Source organism: Delphinapterus leucas, chromosome 9 (genome assembly GCF_059928025.1).
Source record: "Delphinapterus leucas isolate spDelLeu-1000000601 "Yukka" chromosome 9, BTC_Dleu_Yukka2, whole genome shotgun sequence".
Classification (NCBI taxonomy): Eukaryota; Metazoa; Chordata; class Mammalia; order Artiodactyla; family Monodontidae; genus Delphinapterus; species Delphinapterus leucas.
Genome location: NC_143137.1, coordinates 73,802,868 through 73,820,176, shown reverse-complemented (window position 1 = coordinate 73,820,176; position 17,309 = coordinate 73,802,868). Strand labels below are relative to the sequence as shown.

Here is a 17,309-nt window from a genome sequence, read left to right as displayed (position 1 = left end):
ATATAAAACTACTCCTAAATGTCTAACCGTAATTTGAGCGATAAATTACCCAGTGTCCATACTTCAGAAGCTGTTCTAATGGGGTGTAAAAACCCAGAAAAAGTAACATAATACCCCTCACCTGCTTGGACAGGAGCTCCTTGCAGAGCGTGTACAATGTAATAAACTTGCGGGCTAGTGAGCGTGCATCCACAAAACCTTCAGCAACTAACAGGATTTCACAGATTAGCTCGATGTCAGGGGCCACCATGGCACAGGGTCTACAAAGTAAATATGAAATTTTGTTTTAAAATGCAATAAGGTAATAAGTACAAATGGCTGAAACCCAGTGATTAATGTGTACCAACATTCTAACCATTCCCAAGCAGGTCACAATTACCTCTGTCAATCATAGCTAACAAGACCCTTCACTTCAAGTAAAAAATGCCCAGGAGTTACTAGACACATAGAAAAAGGTGGAAAATATGCAAATGGCATAAGCACGGGTGTAGGAGCTGAAGGGAAATCTGTGGGTACAATCGGTAAACTTCCATTTTAAGTTGTCACTGCACAAAGATGAGTGATGTTTTGTGCTTAGAGGCCAGCCTTTATTTGTGGCCAGTGCTGTGCTGGTGAACAGTTAACAACTGGCTCTCCAAAAAATAGTGTTTGCTGACTTCCATGGAATCAGTACCTCCACCGTGGCTGATTTCAATCTACCAACACGGTATCACTAAACTTGCAGCTGACACGAGATGTGAGGTTGTACACCACCATACAGACACAATAGACACAAGTACCCTAAGAGCGCAAGTGTTGATAAACTAATTAGGAAATCATGAGTTTGAATGCTTATCACCTTTGTCTTTAATAGATGTTAATCAAAAGTTTATATAATTTGTTTTTTTATTAGTACCTGTGCTTTACAGCCACCTCACAAAATTCATGAAAAGTTAACCATCAGCTCCTGGGCTTCCCTGGTGGCGCAGTGGTTAAGAATCCGCCTGCCAATGCAGGGGACACGGGTTCGAGCCCTGGTCCGGGAAGATCCCACATGCTGTGGAGCAACTAAGCCCATTGCCAGAGCTACAGAGCCTGAGTGCCACAACTACTGAAGGCTGCACGCCTAGAGTCCATGCTCCACAACGAGAGAAGCCACTGCGATGAGAAGCCCACATACCGCAGTGAAGAGTAGCTCCCACTCGTCACAACTAGAGAAAGCCCACGTGCAGCAATGAAGACCCAGCACAGCCATAAACAATTAATAAATTTAAAAAATTAAACAACAACAGCAACAAAAAGTTAACCATCAGCGCTTTCAAGCTCATACCAGCCATCTCCAACACTGCCTGTGGCCAGCTTTTAAGCTGAAAATTTATGAAAACATAACTTTCAAATTCCCTTCCTTTTGGAGGAAGACTTCCAAAAAGTTCTCGCAGGACAATTACCATTAAAAGCAACATTTGAGGGCTTCCCTGGTGGCGCAGTTGAGAGTCCGCCTGCCGATGCAAGGGACACGGGTTCATGTCCCGGTCTGGGAAGATCCCACATGCCGCGGAGCGGCTGGGCCCATGAGCCATGGCCGCTGGGCCTGCGCGCCCGGAGCCTGTGCTCCGCAACGCGAGAGGCCACAAACAGTGAGAGGCCCGCGTAACGCAAAAAAAAAAAAAAAAAAGCAACCTTTGAAAAAATTCCACTCAGCTGAAGTCCAGTGCAAAGAAGGAGCCAGAGTAAATAAGCCTGTCATTTTAGACTTTTCCAGTAATATTTACCCATCTGTTTTTTGTAAATATTATTACAGTCTACTGCAAGCCTATCTAATTTTTCATCCTAAACATTCCTGAGTCTCTGGATCTATGTTATTCACTGCTTCTACCTAAAGTAGCCTCATGTTTTTTCCCACAGTTTTTTATGTAAATAGGGGAGGGAAGAGGCTAGCATATTTACTTCACTGGTACTTCCACTAACACTGACAACTGATATTCAATGAGTATTCTTCATACCATAAGGGATGCTAAAAGCTTTTCAGGCACTCTCACTCAGTTCTCTCAACTCTTTGATGTGGCTGCTCTTCTTATCTGTACTGTACTGAGGTGCAGACTAAGGTCCTGAGCAGTACAAGCACACAGCTGAGGCCACGTGGTGGGGGTCATGATACTCTCAAGGCTCAGGCATGCTGCTTCCGCTCATGAACACTACTTTCATCACCCAGTTGTCCTTCAAACTTTGCTGACACCAGTCCTGACCCCCATACACAAATGAGTCTGCACTTACTTAAACCAAATTTATGAAAACTTCACAAAATAATTCCCAATTTTAAGACCCAAATGAAAACATGTATTGATGCAAGATGAACCGTATACAAATGTAAAAGTACTGCAGAGATGTACAATTTTCAAATGAAAATATTCTATAATCATTACATTTATTTCTAGGATAGTTATTCTCTAGAATGTTTTTTTCAAGGAAAATGGACATTATAAAATTGCTATGCTAGAGAGAAAGCTATTTTATGAGGAAAGGAAGATGTTCACTAAAAGTTGCTAGAATAATTGACTATAACAGAAAAGAATTCTGTTTAAATACTCATTTCATGCTACTTATCAAAATAAGCCCTTAACAGATGAAGTACATTTGAAAAGTCATAATATAAAAATTAAAAGAGAATATAAATGAAATATGCTTAAACATCTAGATGGACAGACAAGCAAATTTTAAGCTTAAAAGAATTTAAAGACATCACACTAAAAACTACAGAGGTTCTTACATTATATGTGAAGTAGCATATTATTTTGAAGGTAGACCGTGAACAAAGACACATATTGTAAACACGAAAGAACTCTTAAAAAGTAAAACTGATAAGCCTCTAGCTCATCAAGGAAACAAAGGGAGAGAAGACACAAATTACCCTTACCAGACATGGCTCTCAGGACATCACCAGAGATAATAAGAGAATATTATGAACAAATTAATGCCAATAAATTCAACAATTTAGATAACATAGAGAAATTCCTTACATGATGCAAATCATCACAACTAATTGAAGAAAAAAATCCGGAAAATCTCTGTATCTATTAATTTAATTGATCAGTAAAAAGATTCCCACAAAGAAAAATCTAAGCCCAAATGGGTGAATGGCTTCACTGATTAATTCTATCAAATATTTAGGGGGTAAATAATACCAATCCTACACAAACTCTGAAGAAAATAGAGAAGGGAACGTATGTCAAGTCATTCATGGGGTCAGCATTACCCTGATGCCAAAACCAGATGAAGATATGACAAGAAATCACACTACAGAGCAATGTCCCTCATGACATCAATTTTAAAATCCTCAACAAAATAGTACCATATTGAATCCAACAATACATATAAAATAATACCTCCTGACCAAGTGGAGCTTATCCCAGGAATACAACGTTGAAGAATTGTTTAGCATTTGAATAATCAATGAGTACAGTTTAGCACATTAACAAAAAGAAGGGGGGGGATCCATATAAAACCTATTAAAAAAAAAAACTTCTAAAAGAAACATAGTTGAAAAATTTTGCAACCTAGGGCGAGTCAAGCGTTCTTAAACAGGATATTTTTAAAAACCATGAAACAAACTGATAAATAATATTTTATTGAATTTAAAACTTTTATCTTTGACGGGCACCATTAAGAAAACGAAAAGGCAAGCCACAAATTGAGAGATAAATATTTGCAATATGTGTATTTAACAAAGAAACTGTATGCAGAGGGCTTCCCTGGTGGCGCAGTGGTTGAGAGTCCGCCTGCCGATGCAGGGGACACGGGTTCGTGCCCCGGTCCGGGAAGATCCCACATGCCGCGGAGTGGCTGGGCCCGTGAGCCATGGCCGCTGAGCCTGTGCGTCCGGAGCCTGTGCTCCGCAACGGGAGAGGCCACAACAGTGAGAGGCCCACGTATGGCAAAAAAAAAAAAAAAAAAAAAAAAGAAAGAAACTGTATGCAGAATACAGCACTTCACAAAAGAGGGTACGGGAATGGTAAGTTAAATGTAAAGATTTTCAACATTACTTACCATCGTGGAAATGCAAGCTAAACCCACAATGACATACCACTACCTATCTATCAGATTCGCTAAAACTAAAAAGACTGACGATACCAAGTTTTGACAAGAATGCAGAGCAGCAGAAATTTTCATACATTGGTGGTAAGGGTGTAAAAGGGTACAGCCATCTTGGAAACCGTATTGGCAGCTTCTAATAAAGTCAAACGTACACCTGCCATGTGACTTAGCAATTCCATTCATAGGTATCTACCCCAAAGAAAACATATATTCACACAAAGACTGTACATGAATGTTCACAGCAGCTTTATTCATAACAGGCCCAAACTGGAAACAATGTCCATCAACTAGTGAATGGATAAATAAATTGTAGTATGTCTCTCCAATAGAACGCTCGTCAGCAACAAAAAGGAAGGAACTAGTGAAATGCGGGACAACTCAGATGAATCCCCAAACCACGATGTTCAAGGGAAGCAGACAACACAAACAGGTACATACGGTAGGGTTTCGTTTACAGGAACTCTAGAAAAGGCAGATTTAACCTCGAGTCACAGAAAGAACATCAGTGATGTGAGGGCTTAACTTCAAAGAGGCACAAGAGAATGTCTGGGGGTGTCAGAAACATTCCATATCTTGATTGTGGTAGTGTTTTCACCAACTGGATACTTAAGGGGGTGCATTTGATCACATGAAATTACACCTGAACAAAGTTGATTTTAAATCAGAACAGGTTTGTATACAACAGCACAAGTTCTCTGACAGACTGCTAATAAGCATATAAACTGTCAGAGTACATTTGGAAAGCAGATCATCGATCAAGATTTTAATCAGTCACCAAGTAATTCTACATGTAGGAATCTATTCTGGGTAATAACCTGAAATAAGGATGACACTTCATGTGAAGGGATGTGTACGGCCGGCTACTTTATGATCATAAAAAACTGACAAGAAAAACACAAGCCCTTCATGTCATGTCAGACAACAGGGGATGGTTAAGAAAATTATGGATGAGCCCTGGGAGAGACCATTTTGGAGCTACAAAAACTGGTATTTCCAAAGAATTTTCAATAATATGACAAACTACTTATGTCAACATATTAAATGAGAATTAATGAAAATCTAACCTAATATCTTAACCTCATAAAACAGGAATTATAAGAGACTAGATAAAAATACAACAATCATTATTTCTGAGTGGTAAAGTGGTAACTTTTTCTTTATTCGTTTCCGTGTTTTCCAAATATTCTGTAGTTTGTGAAGATTATATTTATAATAAAAATATCATGACAAAAGAGCTAGTACTAAATGTTCAAATGTACTATGTAAATTTTAAGGAATGATTTTCAGTCCTGGTTTCATATTTCAAAAGAATTAATTTATCATGGTGAAAGTTCTCTCTATAAAGGGATCCCAAAGATATAATAAAGGGTTTTCCACAGAAATTCCCAAGTAGAAACAAATCATTTAACAGTGCAAACCAGCAACGTTAGGTGACATGAGTGCTCCAGATGCTAACCCACAAAGCATAACACTTGCCTGAAAAGAGCTTTGAGATTTTCCGGTAATTCGGTTCGACCAGCATATCCTGGGTTCATAGTAATAAATATTCCAACTGATGGCTTCAGTGTGATAGCTTCCCCAAGAAATACAAATCTATCAGAAGAAGAATGTTGATGGAATTAAATGTGTTCACTGAATATGAATGCACATTGACAAATGCAAACCAATGCAAAATGCAAATTATTATTAGGAAGCTGTTTATGCTGTGTAATTTTCTTTAAAATTCATAAGCATACATATTTTGAAGAGTGTTTATTAAAAATACATTCCCTTCCCCCAAAGGAATTACAAGTATGGCAAGTATTCCTTTGTGTTTTAGCATGGCTGCAGTACGCTAGAATATAAAAATGAGGACTTGACTTCTTAAACAGTTAATGAAAGGTGATGCCATTTTTGCCTTCAACATGGGCTGCAGTTTCTTGAATGTGATACGGTACAGATGCAGAACGTCCATGCTAAGAGGAGAAAGGGACTCCTTGTTCTGTGGTTATATTGTCCATTTGCTCACCCTCCATCTCTCCTTCCCTCCCATTTAGTCAACAAGTATCTGCTGACCACCACTGAGGTAGATTAGTGTGGTGCTTGTGACAGCTAGCTCTGGGGCCAGACTGCGAGCATTCAGAGACCAGCTATATCACTTTATGCATATTCCATTCCCTCATCTCATAAAAAAGAAAAAGCATGGAGGATAATGATATTACCTACCTTATTGGATTACATGAGGATTAAAAGAGATTATGTATATACATGGCTAAGAGTACAGTGCCTAGGGCCTGGTAAATACTCAACAGATGTTAGCTATGACTATGGCTATTGTCATGACTTGAAGGTATTGGAGAAGCAGTGAAGGATTTTCAGAAAGCTTTGAAAGGGCCATTATTAGCCTGTTGATGGCCAGGGCAATGGAACGGTAAAGGGCAGTAGGAGCCAAACTGAAGGACATGTGGAAGGAAACTTCCAAATGGAGGGAAATGAGACAAACAGAAGGCGTTCTCCTGTTGAGAAAGGGGAGGGCTAAAGCGGTTAAGGAGCTGGGCCTCCAACACGGACTAGGGAGGGAAAAGGGACAGCCACAGTTTTTAGGACTAAGAGTTTCTTAGATGCTTGACAATGAAGAGAAGGTGGACTGTGTTTAGTCAAGGTAAGAATGGAGAAATCTTCATTCTCAGAGTATCAGGCTGGGGAACGCAAACAGGCCTGGCAGGTGGCTAGGGCAGCAGGGTAGCTGAGCACTCTTCCACTAAACAGAGCAGGGACAGCCATAAGCCAGAGGCATGGACCTCAAGGGGGCAGAGCCAGCAAGATGCTGGAAAGCTTTGTGGGTGAGGCACCGTCCCATCTCTTAAATCCTTGCGTGGAAAGAGAATGTAATAAAACTCATGAACTCATGAAGGAGCCTAGCAGTTTGCACATGGGCTAGCATGATGATGAACAGGTACAACTCACATACGTGCAGACATGGAGACTGTTGAGAAGCATGGTTGGAAATTTTCAGAAATCCTTGCATTGATCAGTTATCTCAATCTCCATAAGAAAGGATGGCCTCAAAGGCACCTGGGTTACATCAAATAAGAAGATTTTGACTAAAAGCTAAATCAAGTATGTCTGGGGATCAAAGGCGAAGAATCTAACTTCTGTAACATGACATTAGATCAGGGGTAGTTAAGGCAGCAGACATCTGGTCACAGGAAACTGGTTTCCCAGAGCCATGTGGTGGAAGGACTGAGAATTTTTCTAGAAGGTAGAAATATCCAGATGTATCTACAATAACTGCAAACTTCTGTAATAGGTTCACAGTTTGAAAGGGCTGGATGATCTTCCCCTGATGGGAGACTGACATGTTCTTATGGATAAGACAGCTAACTGAGCAAAATACCCTAAGAAATGGGAGTCAATGGGTAGGCCAGATACATGAGATTTCACTGTATACAAAAATGTTACAAAGAAAACCACAACTGGGTATTATAATACTGATTTCTCAAATGAAGCTATCAAACCCTAAGCACCATGTTTTGTCTTTCGGAGTGCGGCACCAAGTTGGGAAGTGATTAGGTTCTAGCTCCATCTGGAAAAGTTTTGGCCCGAATAACTGGAAGAATGTGGGGGTGTATTCTACTGGGACAGGATAACAAACAAAGCAAGCGTTAGTGGAAAGACCAGGATTTCGACTTTGGCTATATTAAATATGAGAGGCCAATGAGACATCAAATGGAGTTTTCAGATGTCCCAAGACAATTGCTGACATTGTATATGTAAGTCTAGATATCACAGAAAGGAGGTCTGGGCAGCTGGTAGCCAGCACCATCAATATGGTATTGAAAGCCACGTGACTAAATGAAATGACCAAGGGAACAAGTAGACATAGAGAAAAGAAGACACCTGAAGATTGAGGCCTGTGACATCCAACATTAATAGGTCAGGAAATAATAATAAAAAATAATAGCTAACACTGACATGGTGCTATGTGTCAGGCACTTGCCCAAGTGTTCTGCATTTAATTCCCACTGTAATCCATAAGGTGGGTACTGTACTTCTCCCCATTTTATAGATGAGAAGAAATCAGCAAAGGAGCAGCCCTGAGGGTGGGAGAAAACCGGGAGGATGTAGAGTCGTAGAACCGATGTGAAGAAAGCGTGTCACGCAGAAGGGAGGGAGTGACTGTGTCAAATGCTGCTGAAGGTCAAGTGAGATCAGGACTGAGAATTGATAACTGGATTTCTTGTTGTAGAGGGTGCTTATTCTTCCACTGATTAAAGTATGTGATACACCTTTGTTGTAATGAACACTTAAAAAACACGGCTAAAACACAGGAGGTTATTCAAAATAATTCTTCACAATTAACCAGTCTCTCTCATTTTATCCATCTCCTGGGACAGGAAGAGGCAGCTGGAGACTGTGAAGATGAGGTCTCCTGCATTGCTCTAAGGTTCTCTTTCTACTTGTAAGAACAGGAAGAAGCTACACGCCGCTCACCTCTTCTTCCTGTTTCTGATGGCATCGTGTATCATCTTCACTTGTACTGCCACCACGGAGAGAACTTCCACAGAAATTCGATTGAACTCGTCAAAGCAGCCCCAAGCTCCTGTCTGCACCAATCCCTTATAGATATTTCCTATGGACTTAATGATGGAGTGAGGCATTAAGAATGTAACAGAAAAGGGTTTTTAGCTATTAGTTTGACTCATTCCAGGTCAGGAATAATATTGTTAGGATGTATCATTTTATAACTAACTTACTTTGTAGTCCATTTGCTCTGAACAGTTGAATACATAAACCACCATGCCCAGGGCACGGCCAAGATCTTTGGTGGTTTCTGTTTTCCCTGTACCAGCCGGGCCAGCGGGAGCCCCACTCATGGTGAGATGAAGTGACTGAGTTAAAGTAATGTAACACCTTTAAGCAAAAGAAAACACAAATATTACGATCTTCTATGAGATTCCTAAAAGGTGTAAGGGACAATCCAATATTTTTTAAAGTTTAAGAAGTCACGGTCTAAGAATCTGGTTGTAACACAAAATACTGACACATCTCTGATTCGTTCATGGTAAGAGTCAGGATAATATCAAATTTAATTTTAGTTTGGCTGTTTAAAAGTAACAGAGAAGAATGTACTGCTTTATTTGTCTCATTTCCTAAGAGCTGCATATTTGAATACAAATGACACTTAATTTGCAATGCCCTTGAATTTCTGATATTTCTAGGTAGACATATTACTAATACGGCAGACATCTCAAACTATTGTTTATAAAAGAAAAATTGATATCTTGGATGATGAATGAATGAAACACTAACTTCATTAAACTGCTATTTAATAAATACATTAAGAGATGAGATATGTAAACATAAATACAGAGTATGCAAATAATATATACCTATTTCACTGTAAAAAGCAAATATAACAAAGACGTAACAATTTATTACGTTAAAATGTATTCAGGATTTCATTTTGAACGTGTCGCTACGTGTCTTTAGATTACGATAATAGTTATTTTTGCAGGGAAGATTCAGAGGTTCCTAGACTGAGGAAAATTATGCAAAGACAGAATTTAATACTTGTAAAAGAAGGAAAACTAATAAACGGTGAGGACCTAACGTGAGGTTTCTGCAGACTCATGAATTATTTTTGTCTTAGTACAGACAGTGGATCTAGTGGGAAGACACACACGCAGAAGACCCAGGACTAGTGTCTACTCTGCCACTCATCAGATAAACTTAAATTACATTTCTGACATCAACATGCCTCAGTTTTCTCCTCCATGAAATGAGGTTTATCGTAGGACTTTATTAAGAAAGCCAACCCAACACGGTGCCCAAATGGTGACGGCAATGGACTGCTAAGAAGGCCAAAGGTAAATGCCTTAAAAAATTCAAAGTACTACGCAGATAGAAGCAGTTACTTATGGAAATGGAGAGTGTTTCTGTATTTTACAGCCATCACGTTTCAGAGCATCTTACAATGAATATGAAATTGAAAGACCCCTGGACTAGGAATTATAGCACTTTTTATGGTGCAGACTATCCCCTATTAATCTTTTCTTGTGGTTCCAAGTTTTGCCTGACATATGACCACCTATATGCTGCAGACTACGTTTCCTCCCTGCCTTCCAGCCAGGAGCAGTCACGTGACCAAGCTCCAGCCAACATGCTATGTGCTGAAACGAGTGTGCTAACCCTGGGATGCCTCCTTTGAGACGTTTTCCCCTTTCCCACTGGCTGAAACAAATGTGCAAACCACATGTAGCATGTCAGCCACCCAGAAGCCTACACAGCTGGACCATCCTCCTCAGGAATGTCACACAACTGAGACCCCAGCTGCCATGTTATCGAAGGACTTATATTCTGGGTCTCTCTGGAACAGCAGCTTAGCACCCCCAAACCAATCCACCTGTGTTCCAGCCCAAGTCTCTCAATTACAAGCTTGGTTGACTTGGTTCTCTGAACCTGCCCACGTAGGGGAGAAGGAAATGCTTTCTGTCTAGTCTACCACACAAGGGGAAGGTCGGCATCAAACAAGACGTAGTGAAAGTGTTTGAAAGGCAGCATTGTATTAATCTAAACAATTAGTAAACAATCCAAAGAAGGAAATGGGAAAGAAATGTACATAGTGCGAACATCTTATACAGCCCTATTCACTCTATGAAAGGAACATTCATCTTCCTTTTAACTTCCAAATAAACCACATAGTGATCTTTAAATTAAAAAGTTAATAAGCTATTGGCCTCACACACCGGTAATTTTTAAAAATGCCTCTTCCCCATTTCTCCTGTACGCCGTGCCTCTCCCCACCCCCTTCTCTATGTGCAAGGGCACGTATACAGCAGACTCTGGCATTTGCAGTTTTGACTCTTCAAGCGATTTTGTCAAGCTACAAAGTTTAATCTCTCGCCCTGAAAGCAGTACATAAATTAACTAATTAAGATAGTGAACACTGACTTTTAGAGACAAGTTAAAGGGAACTGAATTAGAGAAACAACTGCAGAAGCCATACGATTTATCAAGGACAACATCACGAGCAGATCAGTGTGTGCAAGAAAGATCACAAAGCTAGTGAGGGAAATCCATCAGCCTCCCAGGGCCGCCACTACCCAGCTCGACAGACAGACTTGCAACCGTCTGCCCTTCCGTTCCCAGATAAAGTATACGGCATCGTGGTAACTGGATAACTGGGAACACGCACATGATCTTGACGTGTGATTTCTCTTTCATGAATACCAAGGACTAAATATGCTTTCTCCCACCAAATAATTCAGCAGAGGTTGGAATACGAACAAAGAATCTCACGTCTGACCGTGTGTATCTATTAACTTGGAGTCAAGTGGCAACGAACGTTTAAGAATCCCTTGCTCCCTTGACAGGCTTGAGCCACACTGGGCTCTGTGTCTACCCCTTGAACCTACCAAGCTCCTTTCCGTCTTAGAAACTTTGTACTTGTCTTTGCCTGTAACTTTCTGGCCCAGGATGTGTGCATAGCTGGTTCCTTGTTATCATTTCGGTCTTGGCTCAAATGTCCTCTCATACAATCTATAGCACGCTCTCCCTTCAAGACGCTTTCTAACCTATCGTCCTGTTTTATTTTTGTCACACCATATATTACCACCTAACACAACTTTGTTAATTTGTTTACTCTTCCTCTTCATTCCCAGCCACTCACACACCACACTCCCCTAGAAAGTGTGCTCTGAGAGAGCAGGAACCCTACCTGCTTGACACTGGGACAGTTCTCAGCACAGTGCTTCAGAAGTACTGTACCTGATGAATCATTTCTGTTCTCCTTTTCTTCCTTTCACTGTATGTAATCCTTCAAAAATGAATTCACTACAGGCAATTCCCGTTTTTACACTTCTAATAAAGGGAGGCAGTTTTTACACTTCTAATATCAGGGTGTTAGCCATAAATAACCAGAGGGAATGGACTCCGAGATCAAAGATGCTGCCTTCAGCCATATTAACTGCTCATGATTTCATGATGTGCATACCACATAGCGTCTGTAATTCTGCTTTTGTAATTTGGTTCTCTTTAATGTGTCTCTAACACCAACGTTTGCTATGTCACTCGATTAGTGCATTTACATTCTGCTTTCATACAGTTTCGCAATTTGTTCATCATTTTCTCACAGTCCTTTATTTTCAATCTCAGACATCTTTACCCATGCTGGGGAACTTTTGGCTTGGTTTTTCCCATCTGACTCCAACTTATCATTGTTACCTGTCAGTCAGAGGAGTGATCACTAGTCGAGGGCTGTTTCCTAAATACTCATAGAAGTACTGCAACTGGGCATCACAAATATTAACGAGGCAATGTTTCTGGGTGTCCTCCCACCGGTGACGAAGTTGAGAGCGCCAAGCAAAAGCGTGGGGAGTGGCGACCTAAAAACATCACATGATCATCACACACGGGACGCTGATAGTTTTAAGGCCACAAATGTAATCTATTAATCTAATCAACTCGGTTGAGTCGCATTTTACTCTTAAAAAATCTCACAAAAGGTAGGTCTCTTGTATGCTACTGCAAATTGTAATTGCATGTAGATGGTTGAATACTTAATCAGAAATATGTGTGTAATAAACGTGTTCATTTTAAGAAGCCTATTACTGTAAAACAACATCAATTTGCTGAAGCAATGCTTTTTCCCCTTTTATGAATCACCCCAGGTGATTTGATCACTTCTGTGACTTTATATTCATTATCACTGAAGTCAGATGGAAAAATACACTCTGTATTAAAATAGCACATAATCCATTATTTCTGCATGTCAGAGGTATAAATAAACTATACTTTCAACCAAGTCCATTCTCAAACTGTTCTGCTTTTAGTAGAGATTTCCACGTCATTTTTCATTAAACCAAACAACAGTGGTTTTTTCGTTGCTATTCCTTCTTATTTCACTCAATTCTATCCATTATTTTCCCAGTTTGAAAAAATAATTCCAGTCTCTTTCAAAATCCAATTGACCCAAGGGTTTCTTAGGAATCACTGGAAGTTACCAAAATTATTATCTACTCATTTGTCTGATATCTACATAAGTCTCGACACTGCATACTTATGCATACTAAATGAGCAGGAATTAGACAGTATCTCTTTAAGTACAAAATAAAGAACATATTTTAAATCAAAATTTATCCTGCTGCAAGCAAATCACCACTGATAAAACATAATAAAATATGCAAGGTCATATTCAAAGAGTAGTTATCAATCAAAATGAGAATACATGGTAATCGTGTTTTGCAAGGATCAGTTTTAGATTAGCAATTAAGCAACATTCTTCACTGATGGTCCTGAACCTGGATCAAGAAGTTTTTTTTTTTAACTTTATGCTTACATAAGGAAGCATTTGCTAGCACTTTGTGAAGAGAATTAAAATTCACTTTGCTTTTAATAAATTGAGAAGGAACTAAAAAAACAACAGCAAACATCTCACAATACAAGCATGCATTCAAATTGTGAAAGGAAATGCCACTCTCAAAAAACAAAAGGGATTTGGAAGAAGTAGGTTATGGGCATGGTATGTCAATTTTGTTCACTAGACAAGCGTATTTAAGACATTTTAAGTAGCAGTGTATTTTGGAAAAAGGGTGAGAGATTCTCCTTCCGCATTAAACACTGCCGGTATCTAAGAGACACGTGGACTTTTTAAAGAGATAAGAAGGTTAATAACACACTGAAAGGATTAGAAAATAACTTCTTTAAAGAAAGTAATTTAGCTTTGAATGGAAAAGACAAAGGGTGGCCAACATTTCTCTTTCTTCAAAAGGAAAATAATCAAAAGCACACAGAGATGGTTTAGGTGGTACACAATCTTACTGCTACTGGCTGGATAAGCCACAGTGGTGGTTATCACAGGCCAATGGATAATTATGTGTAGAGAAGCTGGAAGACAGGGAAATGAACACGTGACTTCCTATGGTTCCTCCATCCTGACTTAATTTTTGGATGATCTGAATTAGAGGCTCCTGACTTGGCCAAACCCTTTGGGATATCACTTGGGATAACTCTCATGAGGATAATATATTTGCTAACCCAAATAAAAAATACCCAAAGTAAATGCACTCAGCTTCTTAGGACTAATTAAAATATACAACCTTAAAAAAAAAAAAAAAAACAAACGACTTTCTTAGAAGTACTCTTGATAATAAATACCACTTTTAGGAAACAGCAAAAAACACATGAAATTTCTACAAATAACTTGCCTTCTGAGAAATAAGTTTTGCCACCACGTCTCTGGCATGGACATCTATGGTACAAATTGTCATGATCTTCTGCCTGTCTCCAGGTAGAAGTTCTCCCAGCAAAAGTGCAATCAGTGTATTCAACTGAGAAATCTAGAAGGCATATTTTTTAAAGGAGGTAATAGTTACAAATACAGAATCTTACAGCTCAGTAGTCTTTATATTTGTAAAAGTCCCTTTAGTTTACAAAACTATTTCAAATACATTGTCCCAGCTGGCTGTCAAACCACCCTGGGGGTAGGAGCAGGAGGGAGGGATTTAATTAAATTACTTAATTTAAATAGAATAAATATTATTACTGCCCCTCCCCCCCTCCGCCTTCTGAGCTGAGACTCAGAGAAGACAGGTCAACCTGGAGGTAATGACAAAGCCAGAGGCAGAAGCGAAGTTTCTTGGCTGCACTGAACTCACTCTCCATGTAACCACGATCTGGTCTGCAACTTTGCTGGAAGAAAAATGACTGCAAAATTTTAAAAGATCAAACTGAGCTAATATCTGTCAAAGTATAATAAGAACTAAATACCAAGTGCTGTTTTGTTTGGTTGGTTTTGGGTTTTGTGTGTTTTTGCATGGAATATAGGATGATAACTGAGAAAAGATTTAAACAGTACAGCTGATGACTAACCCACTTAATTCTTATTCATACCCCTATTCTTGTCTAAACAAGAATTGTCTTGCCCACCAATTTCTTTTGATCCCCAAATTATTATTATTATTTTTTAACATCTTTATTGGGGTATAATTGCTTTACAATGGTGTGTTAGTTTCTGCTTTATAACAAAGTGAATCAGTTATACATATACATATGTTCCCATATCTCTTCCCTCTTGCGTCTCCCTCCCTCCCACCCTCCCTATCCCACCCCTCTAGGTGGTCACAAAGCACCGAGCTGATCTCCCTGTGCTATGCTTGCCCACCAATTTCTGAGATCAACAGTTTTCAAACTACTGGTCTCTTTTCCTAGAATGGAAAGGAATGAAATGGAATGGAATGACATGGAATAGAAAGAAATAAAAATGCTGCACTACAGTAGTAAGAATATGTATTATTTTGTGAAAGTTTATTTCAGTTTCATACTTGAGTGTATATGTATGTGTGTAAACTTGATCTGATATAAAATATATCTTACTGTTAATTGTGGTCAGAAAGTTCTGAAGGATACTCTTAGGTGGTCATTTTGTTAGCATGCTTATTTACATAAAACATTCCTGTCTTACTCAAAGCTTATTAACAACAACAACAAAATTCTGCCTTATTCCAGGGTATCATATTGTAAAACTATACTGTCCCCTTTCCGGTTTAGCTCTGCAAAGGACAGTCAATGACAAGCTGTTAGATCCTGAAAGAACTGGCTGCAAGTGAATATATCATATCATCAAAGGCTCTCAAACCTTTGTACCTACTGTAACAAACATATTCCCTATAGTACTATTACCACATTCCAGAAAACACCAAACAATGCAAACTGCCCAGAGACTGCTGTGCAGCTGCACTGGAGAAGATTCTTTAATTACAGTAAGCATGGAGAAGGCAGGCAGGATGGCATAATCGCAGCATGCACAATTCACATTAAATCAGAGTCTACAACGTGCCCGGCACTAACTAGGATTATTGCCTGTATCACCTCGTGTAATCTTCACAACAATCTATTATCCTCATTTTGCAGATGAGAAAACTAACTCGTAGGCATATTAACCACACTTGCTAAACAGGGCAGGGGGAATTCAAATCCAGACACTCTGACGTCAGAGCCTGAGTTCTTACTGATCACATCGCATAGATTTCCTGTACCAGCCTCCACAAGATCAATCCACCCACCACTTTCAAGTTGAACAAATGGTAGTTATGCAAAAAGTATTCCAGAGAGACTTAAAATCAAACACAATGAATAAGTGGTTCAAAGGAATAAAAAGCACGTACTTTAGACATTCAGCATATACAACAGCCTTATAGCTGTTGTTGTATATTCTACTTTCAATATCCTACATCTATCTATAAAATGTAGTTACATGAGAAGAAAAGCAGAGGTGATTATTATTTCAGTATGCCATGTTCAGTGTTCATCATGATTTTCGGTTCCATGAGGGCAAGGTCTGCATCTGTCTAGCTGAGTGCTTTGTCCCCAGAGCCACTAGCTGTTGAAAAGTAGGTGCTCAGTGACTTCTCTGGTGGCGAAGTGGTTAAGAAACCACCTGCCAATGCAGGGGACACGGGTTCGAGCCCTGATCCGGGAAGATCCCACATGCCGCGGAGCAACTAAGCCCGTGTGCCCAAACTACTGAGCCCATGCACTGCAACTACTGAAGCCTGCGTGCTCTAGGGTCCACATGCTGCAACTACTCAAGCCCGTGCGCCTAGAGTCCTGCTCTGCAACAAGAGGAGCCACCGCAATGCGAAACCTGCGCACCACAATGAACAGTAGCAATGAACAGTAGCACCCACTCACCGCAACTAGAGAAAGCCCACGCGCAGCAACAAAGACCCAACGCAGCCAAAAAACAAACAAACAAAACTGAAAAGTAGCTGCTCAATGCATGCTTGGGTACTGAGTAGATGACTGAATGAACAGTAAGAGCGTATACACATGTAAGTTTCTCAACAAAATTTATAGGCATGCTGGTTAGAAAGAAGGTACTTTGGCATTGGATATTTTCTATCTCGGTCAAGATATCCAGTCTTTAGAGTCACAAATCTTACACCAGTACCGGTACTTGGTTAGAAAGAGTTGGTTGTAACAACAGTAATAATATTTTATGTCTCTTAAGAACATTTTTCAAGTGCTTTCACAAGCAATGTCTTGTCTGAGCTTCCCTGTGATTTCTCCATTATTGATTCTTTTTCTACAAAAGTTTGTCAAGTGACAGATGATTAAAAATACAGCTCATCAACATTATCGGGACAGCATTATATGTTGGGGATCTTACACTGTCTCTCAAGATTAAACTTTCCCAATGATGCTCTCTTCTAAGTAATAAAATTCTGTACCCACACACACACACACACACACACACA

At 39.6% G+C, this 17,309-nt stretch overlaps 1 protein-coding gene across 1 annotated transcript in view; it reads right to left on the bottom strand.

Moving 5' to 3' along the window:
- Positions 1-17,309, bottom strand: part of DNAH11 (dynein axonemal heavy chain 11) — a 335,983-nt gene that overhangs the window by 183,192 nt on the left and 135,482 nt on the right. The window contains exons 31-36 of the mRNA XM_089917707.1: positions 14,259-14,390; positions 12,277-12,437; positions 8,808-8,964; positions 8,545-8,690; positions 5,548-5,664; positions 122-260 (exon numbers count right to left, since the gene is read on the bottom strand). Of these exons, the coding sequence (XP_089773833.1) occupies positions 122-260; positions 5,548-5,664; positions 8,545-8,690; positions 8,808-8,964; positions 12,277-12,437; positions 14,259-14,390 (852 nt within the window). The remainder of the gene's footprint in view (positions 1-121; positions 261-5,547; positions 5,665-8,544; positions 8,691-8,807; positions 8,965-12,276; positions 12,438-14,258; positions 14,391-17,309) is intronic.